The sequence below is a fragment of the Poecilia latipinna genome, unplaced genomic scaffold (assembly GCF_001443285.1).
Source record: "Poecilia latipinna isolate Pla-1442-1.1 unplaced genomic scaffold, P_latipinna-1.0 Scaffold578, whole genome shotgun sequence".
Lineage (NCBI taxonomy): Eukaryota > Metazoa > Chordata > Actinopteri > Cyprinodontiformes > Poeciliidae > Poecilia > Poecilia latipinna.
This window is the reverse complement of record NW_015113194.1, coordinates 10,690-25,899: the sequence shown is the minus strand read 5'-3', so window position 1 is coordinate 25,899 and position 15,210 is coordinate 10,690. Positions and strand designations below refer to the sequence as shown.

General features: G+C 37.1%; 2 protein-coding genes across 2 annotated transcripts in view; both read left to right on the top strand.

The window, feature by feature from the left end:
• rasgrf1 (Ras protein specific guanine nucleotide releasing factor 1) overlaps positions 1-11,379 on the top strand; it is a 30,773-nt gene extending 19,394 nt beyond the window's left edge. The window contains exons 15-27 of the mRNA XM_015042121.1: positions 1,620-1,990; positions 2,081-2,200; positions 3,070-3,240; positions 5,064-5,170; positions 5,293-5,405; positions 5,846-5,906; positions 6,510-6,613; positions 6,732-6,816; positions 6,893-7,090; positions 7,176-7,255; positions 7,356-7,473; positions 7,560-7,628; positions 8,642-11,379. Of these exons, the coding sequence (XP_014897607.1) occupies positions 1,620-1,990; positions 2,081-2,200; positions 3,070-3,240; positions 5,064-5,170; positions 5,293-5,405; positions 5,846-5,906; positions 6,510-6,613; positions 6,732-6,816; positions 6,893-7,090; positions 7,176-7,255; positions 7,356-7,473; positions 7,560-7,628; positions 8,642-8,734 (1,690 nt within the window). The 3' untranslated portion in view covers positions 8,735-11,379. The remainder of the gene's footprint in view (positions 1-1,619; positions 1,991-2,080; positions 2,201-3,069; positions 3,241-5,063; positions 5,171-5,292; positions 5,406-5,845; positions 5,907-6,509; positions 6,614-6,731; positions 6,817-6,892; positions 7,091-7,175; positions 7,256-7,355; positions 7,474-7,559; positions 7,629-8,641) is intronic.
• Positions 11,380-13,248: 1,869 nt separating this feature from the next.
• On the top strand, positions 13,249-14,466 carry LOC106953404 (pro-cathepsin H-like). The gene is made up of 5 exons (XM_015042142.1): positions 13,249-13,603; positions 13,749-13,780; positions 13,918-14,023; positions 14,108-14,178; positions 14,266-14,466. The coding sequence occupies exons 1-5, from the start codon at positions 13,537-13,539 to the stop codon at positions 14,464-14,466; spliced, it is 477 nt and encodes a 158-aa protein (XP_014897628.1). The 5' UTR covers positions 13,249-13,536.
• Positions 14,467-15,210: the final 744 nt, after the last annotated feature.

Sequence of the window (15,210 nt, the reverse complement as noted above, 5' to 3'; positions counted from 1 at the left end):
CTTTATTCTGGCGGGCCCCCCCCTTCCCTTTTTTTCCCCTCTTCCTTTTTTTTTTTTTTTTTTTTTTGAGAATATCTGTACCGTGAAATATAGACAGAAGTGTTGCATTGTGGGCTAACTCCCAGCACTGCATGCCTAGAGTGAGGACCCAGGTTCAGATCAGACAGAACTCCCCACGTCCACGCCCTGCAGTATGCTTTCCCATGGTGCTTGTAATGTCACTGTGAGACACCTACACTTGGCTGCTTGTGTCAGCAGTGGCCATGCGCACTATCACTCGCTGTGCTATTTATGGGAACCCGTGAGGTCGGCAGGAGGGTGGCAGGGAGTGGGAGAGGTTTACTGAAATGCTGCAGTCTGTATCCTGCTCTAAAATGTTGAGACTTGGTCGCAAAAACAGTTTTGATTTGCTGGATTTGCTCGTTTCACAAGAAAAGTATAAAGTTCTGGATAGAAGTTTATATGCACTCATCCATGGAATGACTCTAATATTAATTTGTGATTTTTTTTTGTGATTCATTTGAACTGTTACTTTTTTGTGGGTGGAATGATAATACAACAAACAAAGTCACACCTTTTTTAAAAAACAAACAAAATGGAATTTAATGAATACATTTGAATCAAGTGTAGCTTTTCTCTTATCCACACTGGATCAGAATTATATATTGAATATATTTTTCTTCATCAAATTAGACTCAGTTACCATAATCCAGCATGCCATAGACTGGCACTGGGGATTTCATAAGAAGAGAGTTGGATGACAGTCATGGGAACACAGTCTTGGAGAGATGCAAATGGCAGAACCAAGTGCAGCTCCAGTCGAATTTATTTAATCTGGCATAACTTGGTTAAAACTGTGTTAAGTTATTTTCATTCACCTTAACTTGTGGTGAATCCAATCTTTGAAGTTCCAGCCAGATTCATTTGGTTTGTTTTGGTGAACCTTCAATGTGACCAGAATGTTCCTTCATGTATTTAGAACTTCAAATTATGCCTGTAAGTGTTTTTGGTCCTGGGTTTGAATCCTGGTGTGGGTTCTTTCTGCATGGAGTTTGTTTCCGCCCACAGTCCAAAGAGATGACTGTAATGTTAATTGGTTTTTATAAGTTGCCCTTAGGTATATGTGCGTGAAGGCATGGTAATTTTTCCTGTTCATCTTTGGCAATGTGAGGAACTGGCAACCTGCCCAGGGTGCACCCTGCTTCTAGTCTGATGACCGATGGAGATAGGCACCAGCTGCCCCACTTACATAGATAAGCAGATATGGACAGTGGATGGATGGGTGTATATTTCTCTCATTCTTTTCTGTAACATACGCAATTAAAGGTCAATAAGGAAGAACATGAATTACTCCTTCAGATTTTTGAAACCAATGAGATAATTTACACAAATGAGTTGCTTATCATTTCCCACAGTTAATGATTGACTGCATGTGAGGCTTGATCCTTTTACTACTCTACCAATTCAGCCAAGAAAGGAACTCTAATATCCCAATGTCAAACAAGTTCATGCAAACTTCTGACCAGTACCATAAGTGTTCTTTGTTCAGTTAGCCTATTACCTAAATAAAATTCTACTATATCATACAAACATATTTCTTTATGCTAACCACAATGCAGGTCCCTGGAGTTATTCTTTGCCAGCAGTCAGAACAATAAGCTTCTATATGGAGAGGCTCCGAGTTCTCCCAGAGCAAGCAGGAAGTTTTCCTCCCCTCCTCCTCTTGCTATTGCCAAAAACTCATCCCCCAACCGCCGACGCAAGCTCTCTCTCAACATCCCCATCATCACTGGGGGCAAAGCTCTTGATCTGGCTGCCCTCAGCTGCTCCTCAAATGGCTATGCAAGCATGTATTCCACCATGTCGCCATTCAGCAAGACCACCTTGGACATCAACAAGCTGTACGTGTCCAGCCCGATCACAAGCAAGATCCCTGATGAGGGAGAGGACAAGAAAGACAAGGTGGAAGACACATCAGTGTGCAAACAAGGTCGGTCGGCTGCAGGCAATCCTAGAAAAACACTCCTTTTGATTTTATATTGACATTATTAATGTGATCAAAACCTTGGTCTTTGTTCAGATCTTTCTGTGCGAGAGGAAAGCGACAATGATCAAAACCAGAGCGATGACGGGGATCCAGAAGCATCTCCCACCAAGTCTCCAACCACACCAAAAAACGTCAAATGCAAAAACTCCTCAGGTACATTGCGTCCAAAACAAGAAGTGTGACATAACCTCACATCATGAACATGATAGACAATCTTCTGGATGGCACACTCCCCTAAACACTCAAAATGTATCCTGTAAACTGTTATTTTTTTATGTTGCAGTTAGACACATTTTAGTTACTTGCAGTGCTACAATAATTACTTTCAAGGATTAAAAAAAAAAAAAATCTTCCTTCTCCGGGGGCTAAAATGTTCTGTATGTTATCTGGAATAAAAATAGGGATAAAGCCGCTGCACATCATAATGTGTCCATGGTTCATGAGCATGTGGGGAAAACCAGATCTTGGCTACAGTAGGTGTTAAGAAAAACTTGTGTCATAGCAACTACATCAAGAGCGTGCTTTCCCTGCCGCCCCCAGTAATGAGTCTGTTTCGCTGCCACCAAGATTATTTTTGCCTTATAAATCTATTGCCAAAACAAAAACAAAAAAATGCATGCTAGATTTTTAACAGCAAGTCTTGGACAACGACATGTACATTTGGTGAAACTGTTGAGCAGGGTTACAGATTTCCATCGGCGTATGAGCTGGTGACTCGAACAGGGTAGAGAGCTGAGAGTCTGTTGATTTCACTGTTATGCTGATATTTGCTGGCTATATTTAGCAGCAACCATCTTAAATATCAAAGCCTCTTGAAGAGAAAAGTCTAGAGGGAAACTGTTGTGTCGGTCTCTAGTGCTCCCTGGTGGAGGCGTGTGCAAGCAACACCAGGTTATTCTGCAGTCTGAATAAATTCAGTTATTTTTAGTAAAATGCAGTTACATAACAGTTCTTGTTTGAAAATAATTTATTTTAACTACAGGAACCTGTTTTTTTTTTTTTGTTTGTTTTGTTTTTTGTAGAGTTTTCTCTGTTTTCCTACAACAATGGCATGGTCATGTCCTCATGTCGAGAGTTGGACAACAATCGTAGCTCTTTGTCTGCTGCCTCGGCCTTTGCCATTGCCACAGCTGGAGCCAATGAGGGAACGCCTACCAAGGAAAAATATCGGCGGATGTCCCTTGCCAGCACAGGTATGTGGTCTTGTTAGTCAGGTCAAGGCTTCATTGGACCATAAAATATTTGGTAGAACAGGGACTTTTGGGCCCATTTGTCCACCTCTAACATCTCTTTTTGCATCCATCCCTGCTCTTTAACCAATAAAAAATTAAGTCTGAATGCACTCTCCAGTATTTTGTTTCACAATCACATCAAATTAGAAGTTCTTTGATCTTTACAACATACTCTAAAACTGACTTAAAAGGCTCCTTCCTGACTTTTTCCTTGTTCAAGTCAATTTTTCTGTTGCTGCTGCTTATTCATTGATAGATCAGTTTGTCTTAATTGCACTGTTAAAATGAAGATGAGGGTGAAATAAAAATGAAAAAAACATCTTAAACTCTTAAGTTTATACAATATCTCAGCTGTAAGTGTGAATGGGGTCTCCCCATAAAAGCTAGAAGATTTTTACTGGAGATCCAGGTCCTCACAGACAAAACGAGCAGAGTCTTGAAAGTGGCAAGATATCTTTTGCAATAACTTGGCATAAGCATTTTAATATTTAGAAAATATTTGTGGTGTAAAGTTTTTCTAGTTGAACATCGATTCAATTGATATGACTTTTTGTTGGCAAATGTAGAACTTTATAGGTGATTTGGAAATGTGTGACCACAATAATTGCAATATGTAAATAAAGCTCAAAGTTTTATGCAGGACGAGAGTCTCAACTTGACAAACAAAGCGTTTGAATATAAAGCATTGATTATTGAGGTTAGAGCTAGATCTTACAATGTTTATTTTGAGATAATTTATCTGCATATCAGGTTTTTTTTTTTTTTTTTTACAAAATATTATATAGTTTGTCTTGCAAATATTGGGGGAAGTTTTACTTCACCAAAACTGGATATCAATTTTTACTAGATCACTATTTCCGAGTTGTTTAAATATGTGTTGCTTGAATAGGCATCGGCCAACTTCCTCCATTAATATACCACTGTTTTTAAACATTTGAAGAAAAGGCTGTAGTTTCCAGAGTTTTCATTTGTGGCATATAGAAAAGAGATAAGCAGCACTACCCTGCTTTCCAATAAGCTGGCTGAAACATTGCTACATTTTTCCCTTTCTAACATAAATACAAATCTGGCTGTTTAACAGCTTTTGCAGACAAGAAAAATGAGCTTGAGAGCTCAAGGAGCACCACCTATCCAACTTGTTTAGGAATTACTGTTTTAAAACAATACTTGGATATCTAAAAGTGGAATGTGTCATAACTTTCTATATCTTTTGAACAAAGTGCATTCCTGTCAAATCACAAGGGAAAGTTTGAGCTATAAAGTTTCACTCCATTTGCACATTGCATCAGCAAAACAATGCACTACATGCATGAACAGAGGGGCTTAGGAAAGTTACTAAGATGAAAATAATAATAATAATATTTTAAAAAGCAGATACTGTTTTGATGCTTCAAGGTTTATTTACAAACACCTTGTGTCTGAAAGGTATCCCCAGGTCCCTGCTCACATATGAGCAATATAATTCTAGCATTAGCATGTTCAAATAATGACTTTGCTAACATAAATATAGAGCTAATTTGAAGTACAACATTTATCTAACTGTTCTGCTCCAGCACTCCTGGGGCCCCAGATCAGCAAGAAGCTCTGAACAGTAGCTCGGTCTACTTATACCCACTGCTAGCTCACTTCATTGTATACAATATAAACCGAAGTTCACCTTTACTTACACCCTAATAAAACTGTCATTAAGTGTAAAGAATTAAACCGATTGAAGATTTTGTGGCTTGTTGATGTTTTCCTCACGTTTTACCTTTTGTTATTTTTTTATTTTTTGTGAACATTAGGGTTTCCAACGGATCAGAGAAACGGTGACAAGGAGTTTGTGATCAGACGGGCAGCAACCAACAGAGTCCTGAATGTACTGAGACATTGGGTGTCCAAACACTTTCCGGTAAATGCTCTGTTCAGATACATTTAGATGCAGATTTTCTTTTTTTTTTTCTTTTTCTATCATGACCCAAATAACTGATCTTTGTAAAGTTACCCAGACGTGTGTTCTCTGCGTCTTTTCAGGACTTTGAGAGTAACAATGAGCTGAAGACAAAGGTCATTGCCTTCCTGGAGGAAGTGATGCATGACCCTGAGCTGCTGACCCAGGAGAGGAAAGCAGCAGCCAACATCATCAGGTATCACTGACCGCTGCTACATCGTGGGATAAAAATGGGTTTAATTCATTAGTTAACAAATAAAATTACAAGAAATCCTTTATTTGATTATTTATGAGCAAATAAATGAAAAGGGGTTACAAATATCATAATCATTAGTACTGCTATGCTATGTGAATGCAGTGCAGTGGCCATGAGGTGAGCAAACACCCAAAACATATTATTTTAAAAAATAAAGCAGAAAAAAATACATAAACATGACCATCATTATTTTAATTCTGATTTTATTTTTAACAGAAAATAAAATAACAAAAATATATATATTCTGATAAGTGTTCCTAGATATATTGTTTATGTGGTTTGGTGTACTCATTTATAAAACTTATCAAAGTCTTTTTTCATTCCACACCTGAACAAATTGACCCAATTAATGTTGGAGCTGATTTCTTTTTCTCTGTCAGGACTTTAACTCAGGAAGATCACAGTGACAACCAGATCACAATGGAGGACGTGACACAATTGGTGAGTCGAGTCAATTGCTTTTGACATTCACAAATTGTTTATATTAGAAACCCGTAATTTTGGAGTCTTTTTACAATACTTAATAAATTAATTAAACCGTAACCTACTGTAGCTGTACAGTGTTTTTTCAAAAGTTGTATCTGAAACCTTGTAGTTTCCAAGCCCTGCAGACATCTGTGAATTGTCAAGTGGATATGATTTGTCTAAATGTATATGTGCAGTGCTTGGTCAAATAAGATGAATGCTTATTCTTTACTCAACCTGTTAATAAAATTTATTTTTAATGTATTATTATGACTAAATCAGCTGTAAACCCTGGTGATGGTGAGATAAGGCTTTAAGACGCATTTAAGCTGTTCACCTATTTTATTCTCTCATGGGCCAAAACTCCAATGACATTAATTTGCTTTACTGTGCCATCAAGTGGCCAATTGATGCAAAGTAGGCTTTAGTACGTGAAGTCCCCCCAAAAGACTTGTCGCCATGATTGCGGTAAAAAGTGGCTGTGCAAAGCCCTTGAATAACATCTCAACAAAATATATTTTTCAAGGTTTCTTATGTTTTGCATTTTAACCGATGCTCACACTTGTTTACCTTACACAGGTGGGAGGGGGGAAGGCCGAGCCGTTTGAGAGCCACTCTGCCTTGGAAATTGCAGAGCAGCTAACTCTGCTTGACCACCTGGTGTTTAAAGTCATCCCATATGAGTAAGTGCCACAGTAAAGCTGAACACATCTGTGACCTATGCACCACAAAGTCAATTAGTTATTTAAGTGAGGGTCATCTTTCAAGTTCCTCCTCTAAGTTAAGTTCTTTGTATTTCAGGGAATTCTTCGGTCAAGGCTGGATGAAGAATGACAAAAATGAGAAGACACCGTACATCATGAGAACCACCAAGCATTTCAATGATGTAAGCTATATAGACACACTTAAGCTCATTTTATTTACTCCAAAACTTATTATTTTTCTTTCTCTTTCCTCTGAAGACAAGCAACCTGATCGCAACAGAGATCCTGCGGTGTGACGACTTGGTCACTCGAGTGGCTGTCATAGAGAAATGGGTGGCTGTGGCCGACATCTGCCGTTGTTTGCATAACTACAATGCTGTGCTTGAAATCACCTCATCTCTAAACCGGAGCTCTGTTTTTCGCCTCAAGAAGACCTGGCTAAAAGTCTCCAAACAGGTATGAGTTTCTGCAGATGCTGTTGCAAACTTCTCCTTGAAGCTTTGACGATAAAAATACATTTCCTATTTGCTCTTTTTCATAGACAAAAGCGCTTATTGACAAGCTCCAAAAGCTGGTTTCATCAGAGGGAAGGTTCAAAAACTTGAGAGAAGCTCTGAAGAAGTAAGTTCTGTCCAGACACCTCCTATTGAAGTAAGAGAATAAAGGGTCGAGTAGAGAAGGTGGATGCTGATAGTACGTTTTTTTTTTTTTTTTTCACTAGCTGTGATCCTCCCTGTGTACCATATCTGGGGATGTACCTCACTGATTTGGCTTTCATTGAAGAAGGAACGCCGAACTACACCGAAGACAATTTGGTCAACTTCTCAAAGATGAGGATGGTGAGATGTTTGGGGCTCTGTTGCATTAGACGCAAATTTGATCTTGACAAGCAGAAAGTAACATCTTGCTTGTTTTCTTTTTATAGATATCTCACATCATCAGAGAAATCAGGCAGTTTCAACAAACAGCATATAAGATTGACCTGCAACCAAAGGTAAATGAGTGACTGTGGCTTTTCATCCATGAAATGACTTTTCTATAAATCAAGGAGATCTAAAGGTGCCCTGAATCCATCTATTTGGAGATGGGCCTGATAGGGGGAGCTCTGTGGAGAGGAACTGAGAGTCTATCCAGATTCCTAGGGACCGTAGTGTAAATCTACAACATATGGGGACAGTTTCTGAGGTTGCATAGTTATGAAAAGTCCCTAGCTATGCAAGTTCCCAGCATGATAAATTAGCTTTAGAAGTTGGCCTAATTATGACGAGGAAGTAGTTTTTTTTTTTGTTTTGGGTTTTTTTACCCTTTCCGCAAAGGATAAAAAAATGCCTTTTGCTGTAATTTTCAGAAAAATAGGACTAAATACATTGGACCAGACTAAATGGTGAGTGCTAGGTGCGTGTATCTTTAAAGCAGCAGATATTTTAAAGGCATAGGTCCATGGTTTCGCAATAATCAAGATAAACCCAGAGGAATATAAGACCAGGCCACATATTCTGGTTGGTAAGATCTATTGACACATTGAAGATAATTTAGGGTAACTACTGAAAAATATCTACCTCTTTTAATAACTGAATGTTTTTCAAGTAGCCACCTCTTGACCAGCGGAATAGCCCTTTAAAAATCACGCTCAAACCGATAAACGTCCAGTAACAAAAGCACCAAAACGCATGTGTTAGTTAGAAAGTATTTTGTTGTTAAAATTGGGCAATGGACCATGGTATGGTTTTAAGAGCTGTTTGTTATACACTAGTGTCTATCAAGCTCAAGATGAAAGAAATTTCCTCCATATTTTTTAGGATCTTTGATACGAACATATCTTGAAGTATTTTTTTTTTTTTTTTAGATTTAGTGTGGAAAAAAAAGTTTTTACAGTGTTAATGTTGAATATCTCTGTAATTGTTCAAAGAAAATAGTTGGTTGCCAGAGATCTTTTGTTTGTGAACCTAAGCATATTACCTAATCTGTTGCAGTCCTTAACCTTTGCTGTTTCTTGGTCTGTTCCAGGTAGCCCAGTACCTGCTGGACAAGAGCTTTGTTCTTGATGAGGAAAGCATGTATGAAGCCTCACTCAGAATTGAGCCTAAAGTGCCCAACTGATGGGGGAAGTGGACCTTCACACTTTGTTTCCTTTGTTAATATTACATATAAGTTAACATCTACATTTGCATTTGTATAGCTGTACATGGTAAAGATATTTGTTCTTCTGTACAGTAGATGTTCAAAGTTGTTTGATGACACAAATAATTTTGGTGTATATTTTTTGTTGTCATGTTGACGCCTCCCCTAGGGACCTTTGTTTTAAATTGTTTGAGTATTTTAATAATAATAATAATAATAATAATAATAATAATAATAGAGGTCACTGTAGTTGCATGCAACCGTGTTTCTTAGTGACCAATGACATTATTTTTGCATCATATAATACTGTGTCGAATTTGCACTTTCTGAGCACTAATGCTGCTGGCCTTTGTTCAGCAAGCTTGAGTTTTATTGATCATTGAAGTTCTCTGCAACCAATGTAGCATTGTATAAATGAATTGCAAAAAAAAAAAAAAAATCAGGTAAAAGAGCCTGGAGGAAATAGGCTAATTGTATTTTAAAAGAGGGAACAATGATGAGTGGAAATGACAGCAAGATATCCAAAGCATTTGTGTCTCTGTGCTTCCCAAACCAAAAAAGGAAGATATTTGTGTCTTTGTTTTCGTTCATCAGTCTAAACCCTGGTGGTTCCCAATTGTTTTATATCAATTTCACTGACTTTTATTGTGAATCAACCTAATCCGACCAACCAGGAATGCAATTTAGATGGAGCATTGTTTATATTTGTTATATTTTGAAAATGCTCATGTCATTCTGCTCACTTCTAAGGTACACATAATTGTGTATCTTTGTTTCTTCTTCTAGAGTAATCCTAATCCTTAAAGGTTCCTGAAATCCTTAGGTTGCTGAAATCACACAGCAAGCATGGTCTGCTTTAGATACAGTATTATCAGTGATAGACATTTTTAGCAAATTTCACAAAATAAGGTTTTGCTCTGGGGATGTTTTGAGCGTAGAGGCGCTTCTAAGCTGGTTCTAAACCATAAAATAACATTAAACATTGCTTACATGTCAGTTAGACAAAGGTATACTGAGAAATCTGACAACAGGGTTTTTTTTTCTTTCTAATTTGTAATAAATATATGCAAACAAAAACAGCTACAATTTTAGATCGTCACATTTAAAAAGATATTATGCAGACTTTATTAAAGGGCATATATCATCTATTTTTACAACTTTTCAATTGTGCTTAGGCTTGTAGTTGAAACTTATCTGTTAATTTCTATAACAGAAACTTAGGAATTTTTGTAAAAGCCTTGAAAGAAAAACTAGCAGAAAAGTGATATTTGCCCACAATCAAAAACTGCCTTGGAATAATGGCAAAGTGGAGTGCCAAATTCATGCACTCAATGCATAACACATTAGCTTTCCAAGACAAAATGTGATAACTAAGTTTCAAGCTCAAGAATGAGTTGGTCCGAGAAACATCTATATAGACAGATTAATAACTGAGGAGGAAATGAGAAAAGGCGTGGTCCGACAGGGAGTAGCCTGGAGACATGATGGTGCTCCATGGAGAGCACAATGTATTTAATTCACTGTATTAGTGAATAAACTCTTGCACCAAAGTCATGCAATTTGAAACACCCAAATTCTGGCAGCTTTCAGATAGGTGCAATTTCTTATCTGCTTCTAATCAACAATATTATTTTGATGTGCACAGGCATGCGTTTCTCTAAAAATAAATTTTAAAAAAAGGCGGTGCAACTAGCCTAGTTTATATTAGCATGCAGTGATTGCAAAGGTTCCACGTTGCTCCACGTAGGCTTTAACTAAACTACAGTGAAACAGCAGTCAAAAATTTATTTTGAGGTTTTCGACATATTGTTTTGTACCAACAGAGGACACTTAAAAGTAAGAGACTGTTTATTACCTGTTAAAGGTTTTTATTATTGCCGTGGTATGAACTATTGTGTCCTTAGTCTTAGTTTTGGATTGTTCCTTCTCTTAAATCTGAATTTCTAGTGATTTATATCTGAAAACACAAGTTTCAAATGGAGAGATTTGGTGACTGGGGAAAAATCTGTCCTCCCTGACTGTGCCTACTTCCATTGAACTAATCCAAATTTGCCAAATCTTAGAAAGTTTTGCCCCCCTGCCTCTCACTCACCTGTTTACACCCTCTGAAAGTGCTATGTCTCAAGGTGGATGTCACAATAGAATAGGGAAGTAAGTTTTTCTTTTATGCTCAGGGGGTTTGTTTTACCTTTCAGAAAGTTGAGTTTTAAAAATTACTTTTCCACCTTTAAAACCAATGGAAATGTAGATTTTCTGGCTATAAAATATGATATACCCTTTTTAACTATTAAACATCTGTTAGATTGTGGAGTTCCTTTCTGTCTTTGATTTTAATCCCACGACTGTTTTATTGTCTGGTAAATGTTGTAAAAGGCTTGCAATGGTCATCAGTCCAGGATTTGCAAACCTCAGCTCTGAGATACATGTTTTTATTAACCTGAAATTGATCAAGTGTATGAATTTTGACAGGAAAGTGTTCTACCCCTCTTACATGAGGGCTCCAGAATCTAAACATCTTGGTTTAATTAAGAAATTCAGCTGAAAGCTGGATGACAAATTGCAGTGATTAAGAAGATTTATGTTCTTATGCATTGGAATGATTTAAGGTAAAACAAACAAACAAAAAAAAAAGATTTCTGTTGCTTAAAGGTTTGACAAGACTATACAGTTTGCTCAAATTTCCTTTCTTAGAAGATTCACTAAAAGACCACATAAGGTTCTAAGTGTTATACCTTAAAGTTTGGGTTTTACTTCTGTAGAGTAAAAGGTTGTTACTCTTCTGTAATTAAAAAGACAATCTGTCCTTCTTGCTGTTCCAGTGATTGTGGAACGTGACTGTATATCACTCTGTTATATGCATTGCTGTTAAAAACTATGATAAAATGTATGTGAATGACCTCTGCCTGCAGCATTCAAACACTATTTTTGTAGTAGTATACAAGAAAGTGAATCTGCTCTTTATATGAACCTGGGGAAGTATTTTGTACTTTGTTGTTAATTCACTTCACTGAGACATGCTGTACATTTTGTACATGCGAGCTGGCATATTTCTCAATGTGGAACAGTGTATCCCTCTCAAAAACAAGCTCTATGTAAAATGCTACAACAGTGTGGTCTTGAAACCATGACTTAGAGGTAGAGACACAACTTCAAAGTGTTTTGCATTTATACTGTAATCCTGTTTATAATCATTTCTGTTAGCAGGAATATAGTAATGTAGTGCTTATTCTGTGAATATCTGTATGTATTTTTACGATGTATGTACAGTACACTTTTATGGCTCATGTAGTAGGCATGCAACACCTTCACAGACAGAATTGAACTATTTAATGATAATGTATACACTTATACATGCACATAATCTTATAAGGTATTTAAACAAATAAACATTTTTGCTGTTAGCAATACCCAGTGGTATGAAAATTATCTTTCAATCCTTTCGTTTCCACAGCTTAAGAAATATTCCCAGTTTGTAAGAAAAAAAAAGATGAAAAAAGAAAATTATGAAGATGAGCATAACAACAAATAAGCAAAAATATGTTTCCCAATTACCTCTTGTTAATAAATCCATTTTATCTCAGGGTTATGTTGTCTCAAGTGTTTTTGTAGATCTAATAGTTCTGCACAACCAATTTTGTAATAAGGCTAAAATATATGTAGTGTCCAGCAAGAAAACTAGGACACATTTTCTTTGTTGAATATCAGTGAAATATAATTTAAAAATTAAAAAGCAGAATTCCTTTTTGTGAAAGACTGAGATTTTTGGTGAATCGGTCTCCATAAAAAATACACAAGATATGTAAACCTCAATCATCAATGTCAAAACTACTTGGAAAAAACAGATACTAGCTTGTATCTTTCTGTTACAATGAAGCATAACATTAATAATTTTTTATTTAATATTGTTTCAATTCAACCAAGCATTTCTTTTTCTAACACACAGAGACAGGCATATCTCTAAAGACAACAAAACACTGTAAAAAGAGTATCAATTTTGAAAAAGCATGTATGTGTTTTTCATTGACCCTGTTTGCATGTTTCCATTGAATCATTTATTGCTCTTTATGGTTTATATTTACAATTGAGCACAAAGCATTTGTGGACAGAACAACCTCCTTAAAATTGCCCGAATCATTAGCTCCTTTCACAGGTTCTCCATGAGGTTCATATCGTGACTCTGGCTGGGCCACTCGAAAATGTCAAAATTACTTTGAGTCAGACAAAAAATTTTCGCAGAAGTAAAACATTGCTTCAAACCTAAATTCGCCAGGGGTATTAATATTTTCAGGATTAAAGGTTTACTTCAGAAACTGTACTAAATTGCATGTAGTCTGTAAAATGAAAAGTTATTAAAGGGGTTATCGGTATTCAGGCTTGCAAATTAAAAATAAAATGCAGGAGGCATAAAATTAAATGGAGATTTGGCTAGTTTTCCTAATTGACCAACTTGAACCCAGGAAAGACTGCACTTTGCTGCTCTTTTACTACGTTGTTCATTTCATATTTACAAAGTTATGATAAAGCATAGCATAGCAATGCTATTACAACTTCCCTACTTGAGCTGTGGTTCAGCAGGTGCTCCCTCTCCTCTTCTCCACTCCGTGGTTACCGACTGTGGCAGCAGGAGCTGTGTTTTTTTATTGGTGCCTTATTCCGACAATAAACTGACGTCACAAACTGCTGAACGTTTCATGTTACTTGTAGGGCAGCACTTCGCCTCGTGACTCCCTCATCTGTTTTCTCTCCACCTTCAACTCCGGCCGGAGCGCTAACAAGTGAACATGACTAGGGTCTGGCTTCTGCTTAGCTTCGTGTCCTTAACTTCAGCTTTTTACTTGACTAAACGAGGTAAGACATCAATACTGAAGTGAAGTGGCTCTTATTGTTCGCTTTTGCATAGTTTCACTTTCAATATACCACTTTGGTGTCAAGTTACATTTTACTGTTTATTTTCGGCACCCGACGCATTTTGATGCTCTGTGTTATTTTTCAGACGAGTTTCATTTCAAATCATGGATGGCACAGGTGGGTCTGTTTACATTTTTTTTCTTCCTGCTGAAAGTTTTCTATGTGTTTTCTAAGTGCACTGTTACACGGAAGTTACCTGAGGTGAAAAATCAGTGCAGCACTGACAATAAACTTTGCGCTCCTGCGTTGTACAGTACAACAAAGCGTACGACTTCGAGGAGTACTACCAAAGACTACGAATATTCACGGAGAACAAGAGGATGATTGACAAACACAATGAAGGGAATCACTCTTTCACAAGTAGGATTTTTTTTATTATTATTCATTTCATTAATTCTATCATTTGGCACCCCCCTAAACTATGTTTTTCTTATCTCTAAAAAGTGGGACTCAACGGATTTTCAGACATGACTTTCAATGAGTTCCGGAAGTATTTCCTCTTGTCTGAACCTCAGGTAATGTCATTTGCACCAAACTTTGTTCACAAAGAACTTGTGTGTTGGATTTTCTTTGTCAACTTGTAGGCCTATTGCAATTTGTAGAACTGCTCTGCCACTAAAGGAAGCTACTTGAGCAGTAATGGACCACATCCAGATTCCATTGATTGGAGAAAGAAGGGGAATTATATAACACCAGTAAAGAATCAGGTAAAGTTAAATTCATATTGTAATGACGCCAGCATACGACAGATAGAAGTCCCACCAAACGGGTTTATTAGTCGTAGAAACGAGCTGCTATTTTGAGGCGCAGCCCACACCTCCAACAAACCGTAGCGCTTTTTGAACTAGCTTCCTGCTAACACACACCGAACTCCCTCCTCTTCCGGTCCCTCTTGCTGCTCCCCTGATCCCCCGCCCACATGACAGATCTCTGTCATGTGAGTGGGAGTCAGCAGAGTCAGTCAGGGGAAGCCTATAACTTTATACACATAATAAAGATCACAATGTAACATACAACAAATACACATAACCATATCCACACCAGCAGAACTAAAACACAGAATCATTACAATATGTTCACACTATAGATTTTTGTAGTTTTTTCTCTATTTATATAAATGTAGCGCACTTTGTACTTGCACAAAGTTTTGATATCTGCAAGGGAGACACTAACATGTAAAAACTGAACTTTTCTTGAACACATGAACAACGCACATCTCCCATTACTGTCAAAATATCCTAATATTTGGATATTTAGTGTCACATCACATTTTATCGCCATCTCCATGTAATCGCCATTGCTAGGGAATTCATTACTACTTGTCAAATGCTTGGAGTGGTTCCAGTCTGACCTGAAGTCAAATTAATTCAGCTAATATGAGCTAATTAAACTTCCAGCCCAAGATAATGAGACACTTATTAAGAATGGGAAATAAAAATAAGAAAGTTATGTTACTTCTAATACAGCTCTCTGACTGTTCCTACCTGACTCAGTAGCACTCTGAATTAGGGCTGTTGTAAACAAATATTTTAGTAATCGAGTAATCT

Coding starts and splice junctions, on each gene's coding strand:
- LOC106953404 (XM_015042142.1), top strand. CDS start 13,537: ATGACTAGGGTCTGGCTTCTGCTTAGCTTCGTGTCCTTAACTTCAGCT. Junction 14,024..14,107: donor AGGGAATCACTCTTTCACAA/GTAGGATTTTTT, acceptor ATCTCTAAAAAG/TGGGACTCAACGGATTTTCA. Junction 14,179..14,265: donor TCCTCTTGTCTGAACCTCAG/GTAATGTCATTT, acceptor TGCAATTTGTAG/AACTGCTCTGCCACTAAAGG.